At 44.9% G+C, this 13,263-nt stretch overlaps 1 protein-coding gene across 1 annotated transcript in view; it reads right to left on the bottom strand.

Moving 5' to 3' along the window:
• LOC311135238 (AT-rich interactive domain-containing protein 3A-like) overlaps positions 1-12,576 on the bottom strand; it is a 30,861-nt gene extending 18,285 nt beyond the window's left edge. Inside the window, exons 1-2 of the mRNA XM_084169177.1 lie at positions 12,396-12,576; positions 10,226-10,879 (exon numbers count right to left, since the gene is read on the bottom strand). Coding sequence (XP_084025303.1) covers positions 10,226-10,879; positions 12,396-12,419 — 678 coding nt within the window. The 5' untranslated portion in view covers positions 12,420-12,576. The remainder of the gene's footprint in view (positions 1-10,225; positions 10,880-12,395) is intronic.
• Between the last annotated feature and the right edge of the window lie 687 nt (positions 12,577-13,263).

Genomic DNA, 13,263 nt, shown 5'->3' with positions numbered 1-13,263 from the left:
CACTGGGGCCGAGCTTCCTGCCATACAAGACCTCTATACCAGGCGGTATCAAAAGACGACCCTAAAAATTGTCAAAGACTCCAGCCACCCAAGTCATAGACTGTACTCTCTGCTACCGCATGACAGCTTCTATCCCCAAACCATAAGACTACTGAACAATCAAATGGCTACCTGGACTATTTACATTGACCCCCTTATTTTATTCGGATTTTTTTTACACCGACTCTTTCACACGCTCGATGTACACGCACTGGACTAACCAAATACGCCACTGCTACTCTGTTTATCTATGCATAGTCACTTTACCGCTACCTACATGTACAGTGGCTTGCAAAAGTATTCACCCCCCTTTGGCATTTTCCCTATTTTGTTGCCTTACAACCTGGAATTAAAATGGATGTTTGGGGGGGTTTGTATCATTTGATTTACACAACATGCCTACCACTTCGAAGATGCAAAATAGTTTGTGTGTGTGAAACAAACAAGAAAAAAAAAAAAAAAAAACTGAACTTGAGCGATCATAACTATTCACCCCCCCCCCCAAAGTCAATACTTTGTAGAGCCATCTACAGCTGCAAGTCTCTCCATTGGTCTCTATAAGCTTGGCACATCTAGCTCTGGCTCTGTTGTAGCCGGCCACGACCGGGAGACCCATGGGGCGGCGCACAATTGGCCCAGCGTCGTCCAGGGTAGGGGAGGGAATGGCCGGCAGGGATGTAGCTCAGTTGGTAGAGCATGGCGTTTGCAACGCCAGGGTTGTGGGTTCGATTCCCACGGGGGGCCAGTATGAAAATAAAAAAGAATAATGTATGCACTAACTGTAAGTCGCTCTGGATAAGAGCGTCTGCTAAAGGACGTAAATACTGGGATTTTTGCCCATTCTTCAAGGAAAAACTGCTCCAGCTCCTTCAAGTTGGATGGGTTCCGCTAGTGTACAGCAATCTTTAAGTCATACCACAGATTCTCAATTGGATTGAGGTCTGGGCTTTGACTAGGCCATTCCAAGACATTTCAATGTTTCCCCTTAAACCACTTGAGTGTTGCTTTAGCACTATGCTTAGGGTCATTGTCCTGCTGGAAGGTGAACCTCCATCCCAGTCTCAAATCTCTGGAAGACTGAAACAGATTTCCCTCAAGAATTTCCCTGTATTTAGCACCATCCATCATTCCTTCAATTCTGACCAGTTTCCCAGTCCCTGCCGATGAAAAACATCCCCACAGCATGATGCTGCCACCACCATGCTTCACTGTGGGCAAGGTGTTCTCAGGGTGATGAAAGGTGATGTTTGCGCCAGACATAGCATTTTCCTTGATGGCCAAAAAGCTCAATTTTACTCTCATCTGACCAGAGTACCTTCTTCCATATTTACATTTTAGTCATTTAGCAGACACTCTTATCCAGAGCGACTTACAGGAGCAATTAGGGTTAAGTGCCTTGATCACAGACAGATTTTTCACCTAGTCGGCTCGGGGATTAGAACCAGCGACCTTTCGGTTACTGGCACAACGCTCCTAACCACTAAGCTACCTGCCGCCCATATGTTTGGGGAGTCTCCCACATGCCTTTTGGCGAACACCAAATGTGTTAGCTTATTTATTTTTTTTAAGCAATGGCTTTTTTTCTGGCCACTCTTCCGTAAAGCCCAGCTCTGTGGAGTGTACGTCCTATGGACAGATACTCCAATCTCCCCTGTGGAGCTTTGCAGTTCCTTCAGGGTTATCTTTGGTCTCTTTGATTAATGCAGTCCTTGCCTCGTCCGTGAGTTTTGGTGGGCTGCCCTCTCTTGGGAGGTTTGTTGTGGTGCCATAATCTTTCAATTTTTTAATAATGGATTTTTAAAAATGGTGCTCCGTGGGGTGTTCAAAGTTTCTGATATTTTTTTATAACCCAACCCTGATCTGTACTTCTCCAAAACTTTGTCCCTGACCTGTTTGGAGAGCTCCTTGGTCTTCATGGTGCCGCTTCTAGGCAGAGTTGCAAAGAAAAAGCTTTCTCAGACTGGCCAATAAAAATAAAAGGTTAAGTTGGGCAAAAGAACACAGACACTGGACTTTTTCTTTGCAACTCTGCCTAGAAGGTCAGCATCCCGGAATCGCCTCTTCACTGTTGATGTTGAGACTGGTGTTTTGCGGGTACTATTTAATGAAGCTGCCAGTTGAGGACCTGTGAGGCGTCTGTTTCTCAAACTAGACACTACTGTATTTGTCCTCTTGCTCAGTTGTGCAACGGGGCCTCCCACTCCTCCAGTTTGCGCTGTTCTGTGAAGGGAGTAGTACACAGCGTTGTACGAGATCTTCAATTTCATGGCAATTTCTCGCATGGAATAGCCTTCATTTCTCTGAACAAGAATAGACTGACGAGTTTCAGAAGAAAGTTATTTGTTTCTGGCCATTTTGAGCCTGTAATCGAACCCACAATTGCTGATGCTCCAGATACTCAACTAGTCTCAAGAAGGCCAGTTTTATTGCTTCTTTAAAATCAGCACAACAGTTTTCAGCTGTGCTAACATAATTGCAAAAGGGTTTTCTAATGATCAATTAGCCTTTTAAAATGATACATTTGGATTAGCAAACACAACGTGGCATTGGAACACAGGACTGATGGTTGCTGATAATGGGCCTCTGTACGCCTATGTAGATATTCCTTTTTTTTTTTTTTTTTAGCCGTTTCCAGCAACAATAGCCATTTACAACATTAACAATGTATTTCTGATCAATTTGATGTTATTTTAAAAATGGACAAAAAAATCCAAAAAAAGATCCATACATACACACTACTACCGCTCTCCAGAGCCATACATTCACACCACTAACACTACTACTATCCCACCACTATCCTCCAATCATCAGCTAGCCACCACCCCTTTCATTAGCATGTGACACGGATACATTTATTAAAAGGTTGTAAATCTTGAGACGTCTAAGCACACCTCTTCCCTTTGCCCCGCCCCCTTGGGAGTTCCCACTAGCTGATGAATGAGAACTGTTTCCATAGGGTGGGGGCGGGACTAGTGTAAAGACAGAACCCATAGGGTGGGGCGGGGCTAGTGTAAAGACCAAACCCATAGGGTGGGGCGGGACTAATGTAAAGACAGAACCCATAGGGTGGGGCGGGGCTAGTGTAAAGACAGAACCCATAGGGTGGGGCGGGACTAGTGTAAAGACAGAACCCATAGGGTGGGGCGGGGCTAGTGTAAAGACAGAACCCATAGGGTGGGGCGGGACTAATGTAAAGACAGAACCCATAGGGTGGGGCGGGGCTAGTGTAAAGACCGAACCCATAGGGTGGGGCGGGGCTAGTGTAAAGACCGAACCCATAGGGTGGGGCGGGACTAGTGTAAAGACCGAACCCATAGGGTGGGGCGGGGCTAGTGTAAAGACCGAACCCATAGGGTGGGGCGGGACTAATGTAAAGACAGAACCCATAGGGTGGGGCGGGGCTAGTGTAAAGACAGAACCCATAGGGTGGGGCGGGGCTAGTGTAAAGACAGAACCCATAGGGTGGGGCGGGGCTAGTGTAAAGACAGAACCCATAGGGTGGGGCGGGGCTAGTGTAAAGACCGAACCCATAGGGTGGGGCGGGGCTAGTGTAAAGACAGATCCCATTGGGTGGGGCGGGGCTAGTGTAAAGACCGATCCCATAGGGTGGGGCGGGGCTAGTGTAAAGACCGAACCCATAGGGTGGGGCGGGGCTAGTGTAAAGACAGAACCCATAGGGTGGGGCGGGACTAGTGTAAAGCCAGAACCCATAGGGTGGGGCGGGACTAGTGTAAAGACAGAACCCATAGGGTGGGGCGGGACTAGTGTAAAGACAGAACCCATAGGGTGGGGCGGGACTAGTGTAAAGAAATAACCCATAGGGTGGGGCGGGACTAGTGTAAAGACAGAACCCATAGGGTGGGGCGGGACTAGTGTAAAGACAGAACCCATAGGGTGGGGCGGGACTAGTGTAAAGACAGAACCCATAGGGTGGGGCGGGACTAGTGTAAAGAAAGAACCCATAGGGTGGGGCGGGACTAGTGTAAAGACAGAACCCATAGGGTGGGGGCGGGGCTAGTGTAAAGACAGAACCCATAGGGTGGGGCGGGACTAGTGTAAAGACAGAACCCATAGGGTGGGGTTGGACTAGTGTAAAGACAGATCCCATAGGGTGGGGCGGGACTAGTGTAAAGACAGAACCCATAGGGTGGGGCGGGACTAGTGTAAAGACAGATCCCATAGGGTGGGGGCAGGACTAGTGTAAAGACAGAACCCATAGGGTGGGGCGGGACTAATGTAAAGACAGATCCCATAGGGTGGGGCGGGACTAGTGTAAAGACAGAACCCATAGGGTGGGGCGGGACTAGTGTAAAGACAGAACCCATAGGGTGGGGCGGGACTAGTGTAAAGACAGAACCCATAGGGTGGGGCGGGACTAGTGTAAAGACAGAACCCATAGGGTGGGGCGGGACTAATGTAAAGACAGAACCCATAGGGTGGGGCGGGACTAATGTAAAGACAGAACCCATAGGGTGGGGCGGGACTAATGTAAAGACATGTCCCATAGGGTGGGGCGGGACTAGTGTAAAGACAGAACCCATAGGGTGGGGCGGGACTAATGTAAAGACAGAACCCATAGGGTGGGGCGGGACTAATGAAAAGACAGAACCTTAAACCTTCTTTGCTTGGTTTATGATGCCAGAATGAAACTAATCAGAGACGTGTGTGTCTGTCTTACATAATCTCCGTTGATCATGTGCAGCTGTGCCAAGCACTGCCACAAAGCGTTGCCGAGCGACAGCTGAATTACGCAAAGACCAAGGGGTGGTCAATGAGTCAAAATTAATTTAGACTAGTGCCGATTGCTTTAATTTATTTAAAATCGGGCTAGCCTCGTTAAGACGAAAAACTAATTAATGTATTATTATTTTTGCCAGAAGTGCAATACAAAATAAGTTCTCCTCTTGGTCTCATGTCATTGGTATTGTTGAAAGACCCCTTTAAAAGTAACGTTAAACAACTAAGTAAACGTGCCGATTGTGGAAGATATTAATATATGCCCTCTTAGCAGACGCTTTTATCCAAAGTGACTTAAATCATTCAAGCATACATTTCACGTACGGGTGGTCCCGGGAATCAAACCCACTACCCTGGCGTTGCAAGCGCCATGTTCTACCAACTGAGCTACAGGAGGGCCATTAACACCATTAGGCTAACCACCTCAGCTCATCATTCATCATTAAAAACTGTATGGGCGCAACAGATAGCAATGTTTAATTAATTAATTAATTAATACCTCACATAAATATAGCATGTTGCAAACGTCAGCCAGTAGCATGGGCAGTGGGCCCACTACTGTCCAGGGTCTGTGATTAAACCACATTAAAAAAATCACACTGGGATTCGTGTGGAGGGGTGGTGGGTCCTGGTTAGGGGGACGTGTGTGTGTGTGTGTGTGTGTGTGTGTGTGTGTGTGTGTGTGTGTGTGTGTGTGGTGTGTGTGTGTGTGTGGTGTGTGTGTGATCCAGCAGGGGACAGGCAGACAGTATGTAAAAGAAAGGAGTGTGTAACATTAAAAGTGGCAAAAGCACAACAAGCCTACTTTATGAAATATGAACATAGTTAAATACATGCTAGCGCCCGTTTCCAAGACACAGATTAAAGTCTAAAAAGCTCCACGGCGAATGTCCACTAAGAGAGGTTTTTTAGAACAGGACTAGGCTAAAATCTGTCTGGGAAACCAGCCCTTACATTTAAAACCCTGAGCCACACATACATGTTAAGGCTCTGGTTATAAAAGCTATAGGGTACATGTATAGCTTATCTGGGTTTGAATCATCTAATTGAGTAAAAAGCTATAAAATGAAAACCCATCCTCCACCCTCTCATTTGGAAATCACTTTTGTCATCGGCTGGGCTTTTCACAGACCGTGCCGTCAAACCAGTCGGGCTCTCCACCCGTCTTTAAATGACACCTGACCCTTGAACCAAAGAGGAATGCAATTCTATAGGGTGCAGTAAAGATGAAAAGGAATGAAAAGAATGAACAGGTAGCCTATTGTTGATACACCCATTAACTCCAACAGCCTTTTATCTAGTTGAGAGACCGCTTTGAATTAGGGGGAGGGGGAGAAAGAGTTCGTTATATTCCTTTAAGGTTTTGTGATCAAAAAAAATATTTATTCAGTTAGATTAATTCTGACAAGATGGACAAACCGTACTATTTCCACTTTTTTCTCATTTACTTAGCTACCCAGCTAAGTCCCACTGCTACCCAGCTAAGTCCCACTGCTACCCAGCTAAGTCCCACTGCTACCCAGCTAAGTCCCACTGCTACCCAGCTAAGTCCCACTGCTACCCAGCTAAGTCCCACTGCTACCCAGCTAAGTCCCACTGCTACCCAGCTAAGTCAAACTCTTATAAAAGTGTTTTTTCTCAGTCCATGTCCAACCTTTAATTCGTTCTTTGCTACTGAAATACCTGGATTGCCATGAATTGCCATTCATTCACAAAATACTATCCTCTCACTTTATGGCCCATTACATCTCATTCTGAACCAGCTGCTCCCCAGTAGTTCCCCATTCATTCAACAGTGTTTTGGACAGTGGCCAAGGCTACTCAGCTCTGCCAAGAACCCTTGTGTTTAGGGCAGCCTCCAATTGGCACCCTGCTCCCTATTTAGTAGGGCTGGGACGATTTATTCCATGGCAAAAAAAAAAGAAAAACACAAAGCAGACCAAACTCTTTGGTCCTTTAAAAAACCTCCTGTACGTAAAATACTGTGTGCTATAGTTTAGAAAATAAATGCGACTCTGGATGACAACATAATGATTTGTTTCCAACATTAGGGGCTGTTTTCCTAAAGAAGTTAAATCCGCTTAGTGTTTTGATGATGACAGTATGGGTAGGCTACAGTTTCCGCTGTGTGGAAGGAGCATGACATCATAGACCCTACAGAATATAAAACATCATGTACTGATGAACACAATATTGAACAACAATACGTCTTAAGGGCTGAAGCGTTTATTTCAATTGTTCGGATAGACAATCTTGTAGAATGCGCGGCCAGTGTTTAAAACTCGCTTATAGGCGGCATGCATTTTTTTATACTAAACAAAAATATAAAAACGCAACATGTAAAGTGTTGGTCCCATGTTTCATGAGCTGAAATAAAAGATACCAGAAATGTTCCATTCGCACAAAAAGCTTATTTCTCTAAATGTTTTTGTGCACAAATGTGTTTACATCCCTTTTAGTGAGCATTTCTCCTTTGCCAATATAATCAATCCACCTGACAGGTGTGGCATATCAATAAGCTGATTAAACAGCATGATCATTACACAGGTGCACCTTGTGCTGGGGACAATAAAAGGCCACTAAAATGTGCAGTTTTGTCACACAACACAATGCCACAGATGTCTAAGGTTTTGAGGGAGCGTGCAATTGGCATGCTGACTGCAGTAATGTCCACCAGAGCTGTTGCCAGAGAATTGAATGTTAATTTCTCTACCATAAGCCGCCTCTAATGTTGTTTTAGATAATTTGGCAGTACGTCCAACCAGCCTCACAACCGCAGACCACGTGTAACCACGACAGCCCAGGACCTCCACATCCGTCTTAACCTGTGGGATCGTCTGAGACCAGCCACCCGGACAGCGGATGAAACTGTGGGTTTGCACAACCGAACAATTTCTGCACAAACTGTCAGAAACCGTCTCAGGGAAGCTCATCTGCATGCTCGCTCATCTGCATGCTCTTGTCCTCACCAGGGTCTTGACCTGACTGCAGATAGGCGTCGTAACCGACTTCAGTGGGCAAATGCTCACCTTCAATGGCCACTGGCACGCTGGAGAAGTGTGCTCTTCACGGATGAATCCCGGTTTCAACCGTACCGGGCAAGTGGTTTGCTGATGCCAACATTGTGAACAGAGTGCCCCATGGTGGCGATGGGGTTATGGTATGGGCAGGCATAAGCTACGGACAACGAACACAATAGCATTTTATCGATGGCAATTTGAATGCACAGAGATACCGGGACGAGATCCTGAGGCCCATTGTCGTGCCATTCATCCGCCACCATCACCTCATGTTTCAGCAAGAATCTCTACACATTTCCCGGAAGCTGAAAATGTCCCAGTTCTTCCATGGCCTGCATACTCACCAGACATGTCACCCATTGAGCATGTTTGGGATGCTCTGGATCGACGTGTACGACAGCGTGTTCCAGCTCCTGCCAATATCCAGCAACTTCACACAGCCATTGAAGAGGAGTGGGACAACATTCCACAGGCCACAATCACCAGCCTAATCAACTCTATGCGAAAGAGATGTGTCGCGCTGCATGAGGCAAATGGTGGTCACACCAGATACTGACTGGTTTTCTGATCCACGCCCCTACTTTTTTTGGCAGGGGATATCTGTGATCAACAGATGCATATCTGTATTCCCAATCATGTGAAATCCATAGATAAGGGCCTACTGAATTTATTTAAAATTGACTGATTTCCTTATATGAACTGTAACTCAGTAAAACCTTTGAAATTGTTGCATGTTGCGTTTTATATTTTTGTTCAGTGTAGTTTGAAAGTCACTACAAAAGCTTAACACATTCTGCCCAGACCTCTACAGAAATGGGATCAAACTTGATATTCCACTTTCGTTTAGAAACAGACATGGCCCAGCTCCAACATTTCCAAATCATACAGCAAATGATGGCGTTTTTTTGCTACCGTAAAAGGTGAATGGAGGGCGTTTTCCAGGCAGGGTTGTAACGCTCGTTCACGGGCGCACACATATTATATTTATCTGATTTATCAATGAAAACAAGTGAATATGTTGCGTGCGACGGTTTGATAAATCCCAATACATTTGTTGCGCACACAAATCCTAGAATTTACCACGTATGCCAGAATTTTCTGAGAAATGTATTCACGATAAATGAGGCCCCAGGGCTCATCAAAAAGTAGTGCACTTTATAACGAATAGGGTGCCATTTGGGACGCATCCAAGAAGTCACACGGGGAGAAAGGAGAAAGTGGGGAAAACCCTGGAGCATCCGGCTGAATAAACTCCCCTCCCGTGGGCTAGCTGCCAGGACGACACATGTGAAGGAGGCAGGAGGCAGGAGGCAGGAGGCTGATGGGCCAGAGGCAGTGCGGTTCTGTCGGTGTGGTTCATTTGGTAAGAACATGCTACAAGCAACGCCACAGTCATGGGTTCATGTCGAACAAGGACCCCTACTAAAAAAATAATAATCTCAGAACCAAATCCACCGTGTGCTGCAGCTATACGATTTATGTTAACAGTCTGTCAAGAGACATAAAAAAAAAAAACATGAGTCTCTATGCACTCTAGTCTACTGTAAGTCAATAATGCCCGACGGGGTGTGGTATATGGCCAATATACCACGGCTAAGGGCTGTTCTTAGGCACGACGCAACGCACCGTGGTATATTGGCCATATATCACAAACCCCCGAGGTGCCTTAATGCTATTATAAACTGGTTACCAATGTAATTAGAGCAGTAAAAATAAAAATGTTTTGTCATACCTGTGGTATACGGTCTGATATACCACGGCTGTCAGCCAATCAGCATTCAGGGCTCAAACCACCCGGTTTCTAATGTATATTATTCTAGCAGCGGGAGCGAACCACGGGCTGCCGGAGAAGAGGTGGCAGTGTGCCAGCGTCCGGGTCCTTAACTTTCAGCATGAGTAGGTAAACAGTGAGGGAAAAAAAGGGATGAAACGAAACAAAATGCAACGGAAGGAAGAAAAACTGAAAAAGTTCCCCGCTTTTCTTCCTCTCACTGTGAAGCATTATTCAATGCAATTAAACAGTAGGGAATCATAGGGAGCCAATAATCGAAAGTGACTACATAGCATTTGGCAGCAGGCCAACAGTAGACAATAGCCTGTGTTTTTCACTAACATAGGAAACCGCTGTGATATTATAGTTCAAATTAAATGAAATCACGAGACCAATTGGAAAAAGTCCATGATAACTGTTGGAGCAATGTCAAAAAGTGTGTGGATTCAATTCTGTCTGCTGCACATGGGACACCTAAAGCACATTCTCAGTAAAACACCACAAGTCTCCTCATTCAAGGTTCCCCTTCCCTGAAGAAACCAATTCCCTTAAAGTGAAAAGAAGAACATACTCCAGGCTTTCTGCAATAAAAAATAAAAAAACATTTCAAATTTCATCTTATAGAGGGGTAGGGGTTGAGCAGTGAAATTCAACTTACTTGCTTAAATGGTCCGTCATCAAAGCTCCAATCTCCAAATCCATTGGGTGATGTGAAGCGTTGTTCTGCGGTAGACAGGTCCTTCTCCCCAGACCCTCGCTTTAGATTCATAGGAGGGGAAGCGGCTCTGTGTTTGGCAGCCGCTGACGGGGAGGTACAATACGGAGGAAAAGATGACAAGGAACGCTCCTGCTGGAGGGGAGACATCTTCGTCATGTGGCCATGCTCCATTCTATCATCCTCTTCTTCACCCTCCATCCTTTCTTCTTCCTCCTCCTCCTCCGACCCGTCACCTCCCAGTCCCTCTTCTCCGTTCTCGTTCCCCCTATCCACACAGCTCCGAGTGTTGGTGTTGCTGTTGCTGTTATGGCCACCAGCCTCTGTCTGTTGCTGACCCATCTGAGGAGTCCTTCCTGTCCCGGTTCCTTCTACCCGTTTGGCCAGGAAGGCAGAGTCCAGGGGGGCTCCAGTGACCCGGGCCGCGGCTACGTGTTTAGCGAACATCTTCTGGGCCTGGCGGAGGTGTTTCTCCTGCCGGTCCATCTCCAGCTTGGCCTCCTGTTGTCTCTGGAGCTGCTCCATCACAGCTTCTAGTCTGACACAAACAGGGCTACCCAGAACCAGACCACCGTCTGCCTCCTGAGATAGCTTGGGCTGTAGAGGGAAGAGAGGAATGAAACGTAGAGAGAAAAATACATTGTACAAGGACACAATTTTATTTTTTTACCACAGAGAAATGTATAGAATTAAAATATTGTACAAAAATATACATTGTGTTTTTTCCTGAGATTTAATTTTTTGTTATTTTGAGTAATGTATAACCTAGAGAGCCTTGAAACTCAACTCTGGACCTTGAAGCCAGTTCCTCTATGTTTTCATTGTTCCCCTCTAATCAGGGACTGAATTAGACCTGGGACAACCAGGTGGGTGCAATTAATTATCAGGTAGAACAGAAAACCAGCAGGCTTTGGACCTCGTAGCGTAAGAGTTGAATACCCCTGGCTTAGAGAAAAAAAACAATGAATACAGATACATTCAGATTTTTTCCAAAGATAGAATATCTTATTTGTAGATTTGTACAGTATGTAGTCAATGCATGGGTGTTACAGGGCACTATGATATTTATAAACTGGGTTGTTTGAGCCCTGAATGCTGATTGGCTGACAGCCGTGGTATATCTGACCATATACCACTGGCATGACAAAACATTTATTTAAATTACGTTGGTAACCTGTTTATAATAGTAATAAGGCACTTAGTGGGTTTGTGGTATATGGCCAAGGCTAAGGGCTGTATCCAGGCACTACGCGTTGCGTCTTGACTAAGAACAGCCCTTAGACGAATTTAACCTACACAATATTAGCTCAGCTGTGAACATATTAGGTTAACCTGAAAGAAAATGGCGGCAGTGAAAGAGTCAACAACCTTCCTATAATTGGCTTTTGTTTTATTTTTCTGCATGTTAAGTTATTTTTAAAAGCGTGCAAGGGGCTGCATTTTGCTTTGAAAAGCAGGGGCGTTACCTAGCACTATGTATTAGGGCAAATATGATTAAATATGCTTTATTAAACCAAATTCTTTACATAAAATAGGCCATTATCGAAATTACCATTTGTAGTCCTTATTTTCTTTTTGGGGGGATATACTGGCACTTGAAGTGGCTCAAATGTTTTGTTGAGAAAAAAAAAAAATTCTCACGCGTGGTCAAATTACAGTAAAACAATGCCAACAGATGTATATACATATGATTGATTTACTAACTGTTGAAAGGTGAATAGGAAACTTGTAATCGAATGTTTATTTTACGAGATACTACCGACTACAATGTATTCATCTAAAACTATTTCTAAATGTGAAACATTGTAGTCTCTTCTGCCCGGTGGCAGATGGTAAAACAAAACGCATGACGTGTACAACAGTCGTTTAACATGTTCCATAGTGTCCCTCAACAATGTTAAAATACGTCGAGGAATAAGGTAAGCAATTCGTCGACTAGGTTACACAATGTTGTCCCATCATAGTTTATAAAATATAGTTCAAAAGTGTAAAACAACAACATTTCACTTCCACGTCCGTTGTTGCCCAATTTTTTATTACAGTGTCTAACTAACATGGGGCACGGTGCCAAATGAAAGTCAGCCAGCCGCGAGCTGACTCGATCAAAACTCACCATTTGCGCTTTCGAGTTGTCCATCCTCCAGTCCTTTCCAATGTGTCCGTGCTTTTCCACTCGTTTTCTCTCCAACGCAATCCAGTTTACATGACCATTTAGTTTTCTATAATAAACTTTCGGTAGAAATGCAAATAATGCCTGTAGACGTGGTAGCCTATGTTGTGATTGGAAGAGCAGCGAGGCCAGTGTAATAGGTAAATGACGGGGCCTCACCTCCCTGCCTGCGCATGGGGAAAACCATCCTAGGCTTGATAGCTACAAGGCCCGCCCTACTTGAAAAGTGGTGCCTCTTTCACCGTTTTTATTAGCCAACGTTTATTAGGCTTTTGCAACATTCGAGTTGGTTAATTCTTATCACGGTGCTCGTCTGACAGCAAGGTGAACTAGCCAGCTATACACTATGAATAGTGTTTATAGAATCAATTGTCACTGTAGCTTGCTATGTGAAGCTGTTTTTCATAGCAGAGCATATAGCCTACTAACCAACACCATCAACAACATTGATACATATCCATCGGTGATCAATGTATTTCGTAAGATTATAAATGTCTTTGTATTCCACATTTATATCATCATTTCAACCATAAACATGCCATGTTTACGCAATAACGCTTTTTATTAATTGTGAATAAGCCTACATATCCATAAGTAAGTATCTTCTTTGGCCATGTTGATGTAGTCTCCCCATGATAATTGAGGCCATCAATGCGCTTCAGCGCAATGAGCGCATATAAAAATCTGTACAACGCTTATCAAATTCATGACTCTATTCTGCTCCCTGGTGGCAAAAAATGCACAACAACCAGTGCTGGGTACTGGTCTACTTTTAGGTGGTCCTCTGTAGCTCAGCTGGTAGAGCACGGCG

The sequence above is a fragment of the Coregonus lavaretus genome, assembly GCF_964263955.1.
Source record: "Coregonus lavaretus genome assembly, chromosome: 9".
NCBI classification, from domain to species: Eukaryota; Metazoa; Chordata; class Actinopteri; order Salmoniformes; family Salmonidae; genus Coregonus; species Coregonus lavaretus.
Note: the sequence above shows the minus strand (reverse complement) of the source record. Positions and strands in the feature narration are given on the sequence as shown.